The following is a 14,452-nucleotide window of genomic DNA, read 5'->3' on the forward strand; positions in this document are numbered from 1 at the left end:
CGAATTAAATATTGGAGATATGCAAGCTGATTGCTAAACCACTGGTAGCTTCAAATTGGCCGTGTGGGAGCATTTATCCCACACTGGGCTTTTTCTTCTCTTGGGAGCCGGTTTACCAGCACACCGCTACAGGCAGGGGGTCTGGGTGGCACAGCTCCGTGTCCACCACAGGGAGCTGCTGGTCTGACGCCAGAGGCTATTTAATAACTGGCACACAGTCACCAGAGGGACAAGTGAAAATTATCCAACAATCCAGGACAGGGATGGAAACCATGGGGGAGTTCGTGACTGTCCTGGCAATCAGGGAAGGCTCTGTGGAGGAGGTGACGTTTTTCCGACCTGGTAGAATATTCGGATGGCGCCAAGAACAATCCTATGGCAAGGAGGGTACTGGGTGTCCTCTCTGGAGGCAGCTCCTCCCCCCAGCATCTCCTGCTGCTCGGGGCGCGCGCTCTGTGCTCTCAAGCACACACAGTCTATCTTGCACAAACAGCGCGTGCCCGCATGCTTTGCACACCCCTGCTGTCTCCACCGGTGCATCTCTGGGAAGCACAGGGCCGCCTGTCCTCTCTGGCAGTTCAGGACATTCCAGTTTATCAGAGCCCCGTGATTCGCAGAACCGGTCCCATTGGTGGATCCGAGAGCCTTTCGGCCTTTTGATATCGCAGATAACCCCTCTCTGAGGCTGTCATTTTACACAGGCATGAGCCTACCCTGGAGGGCACATATTCTGCGGTGGAATTGTTGGGTCGAGCCTCCGTAAAGGTAGTAAAGATTGGCCTTCCAGATGAGGGCTGGCAGGTGCAGGGCCCAGAGGTGGACGGAGGGGAGAGCGTGCGGGCTGGGAGTCAAGGGGCGGCTGGTGCCCAGGCCTGCCATGAGGAGCCAGGGTGTAACCCCAGGTCAAGGCCGGGCGGCCGGCACGCTCCGACTAGGAAATCCAGGACAGTTTTAACCAGAGGGCCTGCAGACCAACGGCTGGTGACTGGGCGGACCGAGTGCCGCCGGCCCTACGAGGGAATATTATCCAGCCATGAAAAGGAATGGGGTGCTGACAGCTGCTGCACCGGGGCTGAATTTGAAGGGATTGTGCTGAGTGCAGGGAGCTAGACACACAAAAGGCCACACGCTGTATGAGCCCGTTTACACAAAATGTCCAGGACAGGCAAACAGAATCCACAAAGAGGGAAAGCAGATGAGCGCTTGCCAGGGCCTGAGAGGAGGGAGAAGTTGGAGTGGCTACTGCTGCGCAGCGTGGGCTCGCTCTCGGGTGATGGAGCGCTCGCTCTCGGGTGATGGAGGGCTCGCTCTCGGGTGATGGAGCGCTCGCTCTCGGGTGATGGAGCGCTCGCTCTCGGGTGATGGAGCGCTCGCTCTCGGGTGATGGAGCGCTCGCTCTCGGGTGATGGAGCGCTCGCTCTCGGGTGATGGAGCGCTCGCTCTCGGGTGATGGAGCGCTCGCTCTCGGGTGATGGAGCGCTCTGCGCTTAGCAGTGATGGCTGCACGCTCTGCGTGTACTGAAGCCACTGATGTGCGCACGTTTAGGAGGTGGATTGTGTGGCTTGTGCATTACACTGCGGGGAAGCGAGAGGCGAACAGAAGAGAGGATGCAGGCAAGGGAGCCCAGAGGGAGGGGGCAGCCCCTGGGGCTGGCGGCAGGGGGGCCATTACTCCTCAGGCCGGGTGGGTCAGGGGGTCGGGCTGCTGGAACCCAGTGGGTGCACAGAGCACGTGGGAGCTGCGACCTGTGACCTTGGCAAGGGGGACGCGGCCACCCCATGGGGCCGGCGGGGAGGGGCGGGGGAATGAGAACCAGGACTTGGCTCTGCCCCCGGGGCTCCCTCCGGGGCCTCCACTGGCCAGAGCCCCCTGCATTCATCCTGAGGCAGCTGTGCTCGCGGCCAGACCACTCAACCCTAGGAGCGAGAGCCAGCTCAGGGGTGCAGCCTTCCGGGCCAGTCTCCTGGGGGGCGGGGTGGGAGGCAGAGGGTGGGGAGTGCTCTGGACAGACGTATGGAGGCGATGCAGCCTGCGCTGTGGTCTTGAGTCCCGTTCCTTCTCTGAGCCTCAGTTTCCTCACCTGTGAAATGGGATGGAAGTGTCCATCTCTCAGCAGGTGTCAGACCCCTCAAAACACTTTGGGTTGAAGAGCAGTGTTGGTACAAGGTCAGGATTCTTAGGGTCAGAAGCAGCCTTGGAAATCATTTACTACAAACCCTTGACTTTGAAATGGGGAAACCCAGGTCCAGGGAGACCCCCCAGCCTGTCAGCAGCAGAATCAACCAAGTCTGGACTCCAGGGACTCTCCCTGCGTACAGCCTCTCGCCTGGGATTTTTTAAAGACTATGTTTCAGACAAGTTTTAGGTTCACAGTGAAACTGAGCAGAAGGAGCAGAACTTTCCCAGATACCCCTGGACTCTCTCTCTCACACAGTCTCCCGGGACCGGAGTGAGTGGTGCCTTTGTTACAGCCAGTGAGCAGACTTTTACAAATCATAAATCCTGCTCCTGGCCGCCACTGGCTGTCCTGTCCTCAAAACCCCATCTCGCGGCCCAGGGAGACAGGCGGACTGAAGGCCATGGGGTGACCTGGATGGGCTCCTGGAACAGGAAGAGGACAGAAGGTACCAACCCAGGGCATCTTAATGAAGTACGGACTTCACTGAATAAGCGAACATTGTAAGAAGAAGTGGTTCAGTCGTGTCTGACTCTTTGCAACCTCATGGACCATACAGTCCCACGGATTTCTCCAGGCCAGAATAGTGGAGTGGGTAGCTGTTCCCTTCTCCAGGGCATCTTCCTAACCCAGGGTATCGAACCCAGGTCTCCCACACTGCAGGCAGATTCTTCACCAGCTGAGCCACCAGGGACACCCTTAGCTCATTCGTTAATTTACCATGCTGATAAGTGTACATCATGCTGAGGTGAGGTGCTGCTGCTGCTGCTAACTCGCTTCAGTCGTGTCCGACTCTGTGCAACCCCGTAGACGGCAGCCCACCAGGCTCCCCCGTCCCTGGGATTCTCCAGGCAAGAACACTGAGGTGAGGTGTTAGCCACGGGCAGAATGGGGTGAAGGATGCACTGGGGCCATCTGTACTATTCTCACATTTCCCCAGTGAATGTGGAACTTCTTGGAGCTTCTCTCTCTCCCTCCCACCCACCCGCATGCCAGCCCTCTGGGTCATCGCAGGGTGCCGAGCGGAGCGCCCGTGCTGTGCGGCACCCGCTTCGCACGCGGCAGGGCGTGCACGCCATTGCTGCTCTCGGTTCGTCCCACCCTGTCTCTGCCCCGCCGCGTGCACGAGCCCGTTCCTTCCAGCGGTGTCTCCACTCCTGCCCTCCCGCAGGGCTTCAGTGCCATTTTTCTAGATTCCACACGTGTGCGTAACCGTGTGTTTTTCTGACCGCCTTCACTCTGCGACAGGCTCCAGGTTCACCCACATCACTTGGTACGTATGGCTGATGGACGATGCTGTACACCAGGAACACACATCATATTCCACTAAAAACAGAAACACCAAGCCACAGCTCCTTGGCGTGGTCAGCAGAGCCTGCGGGAGGCCCCCTCCTGGGCTCCGCACGGCCCTGGCCCTGTTCGGTGGAAGCCTTGGGCCCTCCGGCCACTGGCCGCAGTGTCTGTCCTTCAGGGGCCTGTGCTGCCCCGCCCTGGCCTGCCCTGGGCCTCTGCTTCTGCTGGAGCGACCCTCCTTCCGAGAGGATGTCAGCCCGGCGGTGTCGCGCGGCCACCTGCCCCCGCCCCCGCACCCCTGGCCCAGCCCCACCGTCTTCATCTCGCTCGCTCTCTCATTTGAGGCGGCTGCCTGCGCCTTGCTTCCCCACGTGCTCTTTGCAAGGGCACAGCTTCTGTGGCTCAACATCGCTCACCAGGTGAGGCCCTGCTCCTCACCCGGAGCCACTTCCATGAAGGCCAGTCCCTGCCCTGCCTGACCGGCGGTGACAGGCGGGGCGAGGGGCAGGAGGAGAGCTCGAGGGCCTCACGATCTGCTTTCTCGGTGGCCTTTCCTTGCGTCCCGAGAGGTCTCTGCCTCAAGGAAGCCAGTGTGGCGTCGCCCGGGCAGTCTCGTGGGCCCGGTCGTTAAGCCAGGAAGGACCCAGACGTGCAGCCACGGGCAGAAATGCTGACAGCGGTCCACTCGGGCGGCTCCAGGCCCCCCACTGCCCCTCCCCTTCCCTCCATCTGGCGATGCAGGGCCCCCAGGACCCCAGACGCTCGGGCTGGGTGCTCGAGCCCGGAATCCCAGCTGTGCCAGGGTGTGAAGGCACCTGTTGCTGACTTCTCTCTGGCCGTCTCCTGAGCGCGCCGGCCATGGGTTAGGCCACGGGGAAGGTGCCCGGACCTGTGACTGCCTGACCCAGAACTGCAGCCCAGGCCCCAAGCGGGAGGGCCCCGGAAGGCCCCCCGCCCCGGCGGCTCGGATGCTGGCGGCTGAGCCTGGCTTTGTCCCACAGGCGTTTCCTCTGCTCGCACCCCCTTGCCTGGGGGAGAGGGCTCGGTGCCCGTCCGAGTGACCAGTCCTGGCCCGCGCGGCTATGATCCTGCCCAGCTTAATGCAGACTTAATGCGATCCCCGAGCTCTCAAAATGCAGACTCTGCAGGGTTAATTAACGGGCTGCGTGTCATGCGATCAGGGGCCCATGCAAGTACTGCCAGGGCCGCAGGCCGTGGTGGCCCCAGAGGAGGAGGGAGGCGGTGAGCTGGCGGCGGTCGCCCGGGCGTCTGGCCCTGGCGCTGGGGCTCGCCGCCCAGGGGGCCACCGCCAGGGACACACTGGGTGTCACCCAGTGTCTCCTCACAACCAGCCAAGAACTTGTTTTTTTTAAAGCCAGCGTAGTTACAGTCCACTGCGCACACCGTGGCGTGGCCCTCACCTGAAGGGCAAGTTCAGCACTGTTTGATGCCGCCACATGTCTGCACAGCCATCCCCGAAGTCAGCTTACCTCCAGAAGAGCCCTGCGCCTCCAGCACTCGCCCCCCACCTCTCTGGCCTGCCTCCTGTCTGCACAGCGCTGCCTCTCCCGGACGTCGCCGGTAAACGCGACGAGACCGGACCTGGTCCTGTGCGTCTGGCGTCGGTCACTGAGCACCGCGTGACCAGGGTGCATCGCGGCGGGGTCGGCGCCCCGTCCCTTTTCATGGGGACACTCTGCTCTGCGGGCGGCGCACGTTTTCTCTCTTCGCCCGTCAGGGCTTGTCTGGGTCGTTTCCACTTTGGGGCTGTTGTGAAGGATGCTGCTGTACACACTGTTTAATGCTTTTTTTTTATGTGGATGTGTGTGGGGGGGCTTCCCTTCTGTTGAGTATGTTGACTCGCCGGGGTTACCTCCTTCTGAAGGCCGAACATCTGGGGTCAAGAGGACCCTGGACACGGGCCCATCCCTGGAGATGGGGATCTGATCTGGTCACCTCTCTGGCCCCAGCACCCACAGAGGCCCAGTCCAGAGATAGAACTAATGGCGACTTTTGGAATATCTGATTCTCTCCCAGCTACCCTGCCACGCACCCTCCCTGCAACTTTTGCCACAAAAGATCGAACTGCCTTCACTCCATGTTTACTGAAGGCAGCTGAGGCTCAGAGGGGGAGTGACAACCCCAAGGTCACATAGCAAATAAGCAGCCACCAACCACTCGACTTGCACCCCTTGGCAGTAAGACCCTGGCCTCCAAACACCGCACAGACCAGCTCTAGGAGTTAGCAGACCCTTAGATTTTGCCTTTTGTGAAGTGGAATCGTGGAGTCAAGTAAGACACCCCCTGGACCCAGGTGTGCACAGGCGATGAACAGATGTCTCATTATCCTTGCTCTAACATCTTACGGAAAAACTGAAATGACCTCTGTGGCCAACCCAACACCTAGGGAGAATTTCTGGGTGTCTCAGAGTGCCCGGGCACCTCCAGCAGAGCGCCCCAGACTGGGCAGCACGGGAGCCAGACAGCAGAAATGTGCTTCTCCCCGTTGTGGGAGCAGGGAGCCCGAGGTGCGGCTTGTGCCCTGGCGAGGGCCCACGTCCTGGCTCTCGGCCGGGACCTTCTCTCTGTCCTGCTGGGCTGGAAGGGGCTCTCTGGAGCTTCCTTCACGAGGCACCAGTAGCATTCATGAGGGCTTCACTTGTGACTGAAGACCCTCCCAAAGGACCCCCACTACCGTCCCTTCGGGGGCTAGGATTTCAGCCTGTGAGATGAGGGGTGGGGAGCATGGTCCCAGGTCAGGCCATGTATTTAACACGGAGGAGCTGCCAGGCTGTCTCCGGGGGCTCGCCCGCTCACGTCCTCCAGCAGCATACGAGGGCCCCACTTCTCCACATCGGGCTGCAACAGCGGTCCTCTCTTTCCTCTCGCACACCCCGGTGGGTGCTGCGTGCTGTCTCACGGCGGTGCTGATCCTGTGTTTTCCCGGAGCTACTGACGTGCATTCTCTCTCCATGTGCTTGCGGGCTCCTGCGCCTGCTGCATTTTTATAAATCGCAAGCGCAGCTCACGTACCAAAAAAGGCTCTCAGATCATCCTCGAGGGTTTAAAGGAACAAAGAGAAAGCGCCCACATCAAGGAACAGAAAGCTACCGGGACCCCAGGAGCCCCCTGGTGACCCTAGCCAGCCCCAGTCCCTGGCCTCCTGCCCCAGGGACAAACGCTGTCTTGGTGTATCTGTGACCCTTTCTCTCCAGTCGAGCTCTGCCGCCGTTGGACTTGACATACACGCAGTCGTCCCGTGCAGAGCTCCCACGACTGCCCCCTTCCCTCCCCGTCGTGTTCCGAGGTTGACCTCTGCCGCTGTGGCTGTTCAAGGCCCCTGCCCTCGAGGGCCCCGCTGAGCCCACTCACCTCCGTTTATCCGTCTTACCATGGACGGACCTCAGATCGTGCCCACAAAGCCGTCACGAATGCTGCTGGCAGGAACATCCCTGAACCTGTTTGGGAGCATGAGACTTCCAGGGCAAGCCCCTCGGAGGGGGCCACTTCCGAGCCAGGCGCTCTGCGTCCTCACCCCTGCTCTGCGTCAGAACCTGTTCTGAGTGCCCCTCACCCCAGGCATCTGTGTGGGAGGCTCTGATGCTCTAAGATCCACCATCCAGGGCATCAGGCCCCAGAAACGCCCGCTGAACTCTGCCCCCAACACACACGACACCTCTGCTTTTTAGGCCGACACGGAAGGGTGCCACCTGGGGACCGTCGGCTCACTGATGAGCACGGGGCGTCTGTGTGACTTGGGGGCTGCCCCCCACCAGCTGCACCATGCGGGGGTCACACGGCCGGTGTCCTGGAAGCAGGCATTGAGCTGCGCCCCAGAACACTGCTGCCCCGGCCTCGCTGGCGTGTTTGAGTGCAGACACCGTGGGCTTCCCTTCTGTTGAGTATTGTGACCAATCACCTCTTGGACTCGGAGCGTCTGGAGCCGAGAGGACCCTGGACACAGGCCTGTCCTTGGAGACAGGGATCTGACCTGGTCGCCTCTGTGTCCCCAGCACCCACACAGGCCCAACCCAGAGGCAGAACTAATGGCTACTTTGGGAACATCAGATTCTATCCCAGCCCCCTTAACTCTTGTCTGAGAAGATGGTCCCGTCACTCCAGGTTCACTGAAGGCAGCTGAGGCTCAGAGAGGGAGAGTGACAACCCCAAGGTCACATGGCAAGTATTCAGCCACCGAGCATGTGACTCGCAACCCCGACAACAAGACCCTGGCCTCCAAACACCTCACAGACCCGCTCTGGGAGTCAGCCGAGCCTTGGTTTTGCCTCGTTAAGTGGAACCCTACTGACCCCACAGAGTTAAATAAGACGCCAGTGCACAGGCGTCCCTGGTGGCTCAGTGGTAAAGAATCCGCCTGCCAGTGCAGGAGATGCAGGTTTGACCCCTGGGTCGGGAAGATCCCCCTGGAGAAGGGAATGGCGACCCACTCCAGTCTTCTTGCCTGGAGAATCATGGACAGAGGAGCCTGGTGGGCTGCAGTCTGTGGGGTTGCAAAGAGTCGGACACGACTTAGCAACGAAACAACAACATAAGCGTATGGACCCAGAGTGTGCCCGGGCCACTTCCTCCCTCCCTTAGTCTGGCACTGTAGCAGGCAAAGGCAGCCGGGCAGTGTGGATGAAGGACCACAAACATGCTCACACGCGATGACCCAGAAATGGCGCCCACCAGCACATGCCCATCCCCTGCCTGGCGCACAGCAGCAAGGGCCTGTTAGGATGACATCAGGCTGAAGATGGCCTGGAAGGAGGAGACACTTTAATTCCAAAGATGCCTCTTCACACACAGAGTTTAAACCAATGAACAACAGACAGAAAGGAGGGAGGGAAGGAGATAAAAACTGGCGGGGGTGGGGGGAACCAACCTAGATAGCAATATAAATATCCTGTCCTGTGGGGGGCTTGGTAAACGTTGTCTTCTTCAATTGTTGGGCTGCCTCATTGGAAGAGGCCCTGATGCTGGGAAAGATTGAGGGCAGGAGGGGAAGGAGGCGACAGAGGATGAGATGGGGGGATGGCATCACCGACTCGATGGACGTGAGTTTGAACAAGCTCCGGGAGATGGGGAAGGACAGGGAGGCCTGGTGCGCTGCAGTCCGTGGGGTCGCAGAGAGTCAGTCATGTCCGCAGCAGGGGCCAGCAGCATGCAGGCCACGGGCCGTCTCAGCCTGTTTCTGTAGATAAAGATGGCGCGGAGCCCAGCCGTTAGCTTGGCCCGTCCTGGAGCTTCCTGTCGCTGCCTTCACGTGGTAGATCCTCTTTGCACCTGGCTTCTTCCGCACCACACTGTCTTAGACAGCTGAGCTTCCTGTGTGTCTCAGAAGTCCACCCTCTCTCCTTTCTGACCAGCATCTCACTGGAGGGTTATAAAGAAGTACAGCCATCACCCTGGTTCTGCACATGAGGAAACAGGCAAGCTGCCTGAGGGCGCTCAGCAGGTTCATGCTAGATCTGGGACTGAAACCGGTCCTTACAGCTCCAGGGAGCAGTCAGGACTGGGGCGAGCTGAGGGCTGCTGGCCCGGGAGGGAGGCGGAGGCTGGCAGAGTTCCAGGTATCACCGCCCGGGTGGCCGAGCTGGCCGAGGTGAGCCAGACGCCGCTGGACCGCCGTGCTGGCCTCTGTGGCCAGCTCCCACGCCAGCAGGTCAGCACCGAGCGGCTCTCGTTATGAAATAACTTTGAGCATCACTTCAGAGTTGCCGGGTACCTGTTCTGTTGGCCTGGCAGAACACCAGGCAGCCTGTCTTTGAAAGTCTCCTCCTGGCTTTCACACGTTGGTTCTGAAGTGATTTTAAGCCAGCGCAGCCCTGAGAGAACCCACGTGTGGTCAAGATGGGCCTGCATGGATCTAAGCAGCAGCGTGAGGCCCCCTCGGGGTCGGGAGCAGGGAGGGCAGGCGAGTCCCGGGGAGGCTTTGCATCCAGGTCTGAGGTTCCGGCCCCAGAAGGACAGCGAGTGAAAGTGGCTCAGTCGTGTCCGCCTCTTTGTGACCCCAAGGACTATACAGTCCATGGAATTCTCCGGGCCAGAATACTGGAGTGGGTAGCCTTGCCCGTCTCCAGGGGATCTTCCCAACCCCCAGGTCTCCCACATTGTGGGCGGATTCTTTACCAGCTGAGCCAGCAGGGCAGCCCCCCAGAAAGAAAAGCGCAGGCCAGACCCAGCCAGGCGGGGCAGCGGGCGGGTGGGGGTGGCCCGGGGGTGCCCCGCCTGGCCCGGGTGACCAGCTGTACTCTCCCGCTGCCCCCGCAGATCCTGGAGGAGAACATGAAGCTGGAATGCAAGTGCCACGGCGTGTCGGGCTCCTGCACCACCAAGACCTGCTGGACCACGCTGCCGCAGTTCCGCGAGCTGGGCTACGTGCTCAAGGACAAGTACAACGAGGCGGTCCACGTGGAGCCCGTGCGCGCCAGCCGCAACAAGCGGCCCACCTTCCTCAAGATCAAGAAGCCGCTGTCCTACCGCAAGCCCATGGACACCGACCTGGTGTACATCGAGAAGTCGCCCAACTACTGCGAGGAGGACCCGGCGACGGGCAGCGTGGGCACGCAGGGCCGCGCCTGCAACAAGACGGCGCCCCAGGCCAGCGGCTGCGACCTCATGTGCTGCGGCCGCGGCTACAACACCCACCAGTACGCCCGCGCGTGGCAGTGCAGCTGCAGGTTCCACTGGTGCTGCTACGTCAAGTGCAACACGTGCAGCGAGCGCACCGAGGTCTACACGTGCAAGTGAGCGCGGGCGGCCGGGGCCGCGGGGCGGGGCGGAGGCCCCCGGGCTATGCGCGGGGCGGGGCAGCGGAGGGCCGGCCGCTTCCCCGCCGCGGGCCCCGCCCCAACCTCCGTAGCCACTGCTGAGCTGTCTTGTCTGCTGGGCTGGTGGAGGCGGGGGGCCCTGCCGGTGGCGGGGGGACCCCTCCCGGACCCCGAGTCGTCATCCACGCCGCACCCAGACGCCGCCCTCGGCCGGAGCAGAGCCTGAAACACTGGACCCCGGGGGCCTCAACAGTAATAGCAATATTTAACAATTTATTCTGATATTAAAAAAATAATATTAATTTATTTAATTAAACAAGAACCCTCCCACCTCGTCGGGATCCGTTTTCTGCAATCAGCGTGGACCGCGGGCTCTCCCTGTGGGATGTTCTGCCGCCAGGACAGGGAGCGGGGAACTGTGCTTAGCGATGCTTCAGGCAGACCTCTCTCCTAGCCGACTTCGCGAGGACCCCTTGCCGCACCAGATGCTCAAGTGCAAGGGCAGACGTCCTTTCTATGTAATAGACACACACACATTTTTTTTTTTTTTTTGCTGTTTGCTGCTAATTCTCCAGAGGTTTAAGCTGGTCTGGAATTGGGAGACGTTTTCTAGAATACGGTTCCCAGCCTGTAGTCCTCCCCAGCTCAAACCTCCCCATTAGAAAAGTCCAGTTTGGAACAGAGAGAGAGGGGAAAGGTAATGCTAACCCCCCCAGCAGTTCCCACCTTCTAGAAAGTGAGCCACTGGATAAGAGAGAATATTTTCTAAGAGACTATTTTTATATGAATATTTTATTTATATTGAGTCTGCCTGTATCATTCCACGGCCTGTGCTTCTTCTTAATCCCGGTACTGCCTTTGGGGTAAGGAGGGGCCGGGCCTGGGCGTGGGGTCAGGCCCCACGGAGACCCTGACTTGCACAGCTGGGTTCTCCAGCCCTGTCGGCCAAGTGGGCAGGAGCGGCCCCAGACGTCTGGGCTGTGCTATCATCAGTTTCCCCGAGAAGGAGGCAGGTCCCTGGCCCTGGCCTGTTGGGCAGGGCCCCCGAGTGGTGGCCTTGAGCGGAGCCGTGTGGAGCACAGGCTTGTGTCCTGGGCCCCACGTGACTGTCACAGGGACACATCATAACTGCCTGGCAGAAGTCAGCCAAGGGAGCCCGCTCCTCCTCGGGATGCCCTGCCGCTGCTGGGCGTCCTCGGTTACGGGGCAGCAGAGCCGGGCAAGGGGCTCTGCTGAGCAGCAGCGCTTCCTGGGTGGCATAGTCCCAGGGCTCAGAAAGGTGTGGATGAGGCCTCTGCCCTGGGTCCGCCGACATCCAGTGCCTCTCAACCTGGAAGTCTCCTCCAGGAGGCTGTGGGTGTCCTAATGCGTGTCTGTTTGCATTTCCCTGTCTGTGTGTGTGAGAGAGAGAGAGACACACACACACACACACTAAGGATGCTCAGCACTGTCGTGTGACCACCCCCCCCCCCCCCCGAGCACCTTCTGGGTGCCGATGTATATGTCTTGTGTGCTCCCGCATGTACATGGCTTTCTGTGTCTCTCTCTCCACGTGCCTGGGAGATTCAGGGTGCTGTGTGCCTGTTGACCTTCTGGTCCGGGGGGTATCTGCTTGCGGGTGAGAGCTTGTGGTGTGATGCAGGTTGCTGGGATCTTTGGCGATTGTGTTGCGCCACCAAGAAGAGATGGCACCTCTGAACTCTGTGCCCACAGACACTGATGAAACTCAGATACTTCTGAGTCCCCTAGCCCCACACACTGGGAGCCCCTCGGTGTCTATAGGCGGTGTCAGACCCCCCAGTGTTAGTGCTGGGCCTGGGTCACAGCGTGGACAAATAAAATGACTGGACAGTTGCTTGACTTCTTCCCTTGGACCTTTTTTGTCTTCTTTACATGGGTGTCTGGATGTGTAGGCACGTAAAGGGATGAGTGGATGGACGGATGAATGAGTGGATGGGTGGATAGAAAGATGGATGGGTAATGGATGAGTAAGTGGGTCAGTGAATGGTTAGATGGATGGGTGAGTGGGTGGATGAATAAGTGGATGGTAATGGATGGGTGGGTAAGTGGTGGATGAGTGAGTGGATAGGTGGATGCATAGATGGGTGAGTAATGGGTAGGGGGTGAGTGGGTCACTAGGTGGCTAGGTGCATGGATGAATGAGTAAGTGGATGGGTGGATAGAAAGATGGATGGGTAATTGATGAGAGGGTCAGTGGAGGGGTAGATGGATGGATGGATGGATGGATAGCTGGATGGATAATGGATGGATGGGTAGGTGAGAGGTCAGTGGTAGGTGGATGGATCGGTGAATGCAGAGGTGGATGGGTGAATAGGTAGATGGGTGGGTAAGTGGAAGAATAAATGGATCACAGATGAGTGGGTAGCTGGGTGGGTCAGTGGATGGCTAGATGGATGGGTGAGTGGGTGGATGAATAAGTGGGTGGTGATGGACGGGTGAGTAAGTGGGTGGGGTTGGATGAGTGAGCGGATAGGTGGATGTCCTATAGATGGGTGAGTAATGGGTAGGGGGGTGAGTGGGTCACTAGGTGGCTAGGTGCATGGATGAATGAGTGAGTGGATGAGTAGATAGAAAGATGGATGGATAGGTAAGTGGGGAGGTGGATGGATGGATGGGTGAGTGAGGAGATGGGTTGATGGATAGATGGATAAAAGGCGGGTTGGTAGGTGGATGGGTACGTGGATGAGTGGGTGGATGCACAGATAATGGATAGGTGGGCACATGGGTGGGCCACTCGATGGGGAGAGGGATGGGCGGATGGATAGGTGGGTGAATGGATAGGTGGATGGAGGGATGCGTGAGTGGATGGAAGATGGGTAAGTGGATGGATAATGGATGGATAGGGAAGTGAGTGGGTGGATAGATGGATGTATTCTTGGCTAGCAGGATGGATAAGTGGATGGATGGATGGATAATGGGTGGGTAAGTGAGTGGGTTGGTGGATGGGTAAATGGATGAATGGATGGATGAGTGAGTAGAGGGGTGAATGGATAGATGGATAAATAATAGATAAGTGGGTAGGTGGGTGGGTGGGTGGGTGGGAAATGGATGAGTGAGTGGATGGATAATGGATAGGTAGGTACGTGGGTGGGTCACTGGATGGGTAGATGGATGGGTGGATGAAGAGATGGATATATGGATGGATGAGTGAGTGGATGGAAGATGGGTACGTGGATGGACAGATAGATGGATAATGGGTGGGTGTGAGATGGGTGGGTGGGTGCGAGACGGGTGGGTGTCTGGGTGGGGAGGTGGGCGGACAGGTGGGTGAGCTGATGACCAGGTGTATAAGTGGATGGATGGATGCTGCTGCTTTTTAGTCACTAAGTCACGTCTGACTCTGACTCCATGGACTGAAGCCTGTCAGGCTCCTCTGTTCATGGAACTTTCCAGGCAAGAATCCTGGAGAGGGCTGCCATTTCCTTCTCCAGGGACCCTTCCAGACCCAGGGACTGAACCTGCATCTCCTGCTTGGCAGGTGGATTCTTTACTACTGAGCCACCTGGGAAACCCAATTGGATGGACAGACGGATGTTAATGGATGGGTGGGTGGAGGGATGAGTGAGTGGATGGATAAATGGATAGTTAGATGGTTGGATAATGTACACATGGGTAAGTGGGTGGGTTGGTGGATGGGTGGATGGATGGATGGATGAGTGAGTGAATGGGTAGACAAAGAGTGAGCTGAAGGGTGGGGATGGGTAAGTAGGTGGATGGATAAAGGATGGTGGGTAGGTGGATGGGTAGATGGATAGCTGGACGGATGGATGAGTAAGTTGATGGATGGGTGGGTAGGTGGGTGGATGGGTGGGTAGATGAGTAGGTGGATGGATCATGGGTGGGTGGGTAAGTGGGTAGGGGGTGCATGGGAAGACAGATGGGTGGATGGATGAGTGAGTGGATGGTGGATGGATAAGTAGATGGATAATGGATGATTAGGTAAGTGGGTGGATAGATGAATGAATGGATTAGTAGCTAGGTGGTTGGATAAGTGAGTGGGTTAGTGGGTGGGTAGAAAGATGAATGGATGGATGAGTGAGTAGATGGGTATATGGGTAGATGGATAAATAATGGATAGGTGGGTAAGTGGGAGGGTCACTAGAATGGTAGGTGGATGGAGGGATGAGTGGGAGGATGGGAGATGGGTAAGTGGATGGATAATGGATGGATAGGTAAGGGGGTGGTAGA

At 58.7% G+C, this 14,452-nt stretch overlaps 1 protein-coding gene across 1 annotated transcript in view; it reads left to right on the forward strand.

Moving 5' to 3' along the window:
- WNT7A (Wnt family member 7A) overlaps positions 1-12,103 on the forward strand; it is a 65,715-nt gene extending 53,612 nt beyond the window's left edge. The window contains exon 4 of the mRNA XM_027957827.3: positions 9,744-12,103. Coding sequence (XP_027813628.1) covers positions 9,744-10,223 — 480 coding nt within the window. The 3' untranslated portion in view covers positions 10,224-12,103. The remainder of the gene's footprint in view (positions 1-9,743) is intronic.
- The last annotated feature ends 2,349 nt before the right edge of the window (positions 12,104-14,452 follow it).

This window comes from Ovis aries, chromosome 19, assembly GCF_016772045.2.
Source record: "Ovis aries strain OAR_USU_Benz2616 breed Rambouillet chromosome 19, ARS-UI_Ramb_v3.0, whole genome shotgun sequence".
In the NCBI taxonomy this organism is placed as follows: Eukaryota; Metazoa; Chordata; class Mammalia; order Artiodactyla; family Bovidae; genus Ovis; species Ovis aries.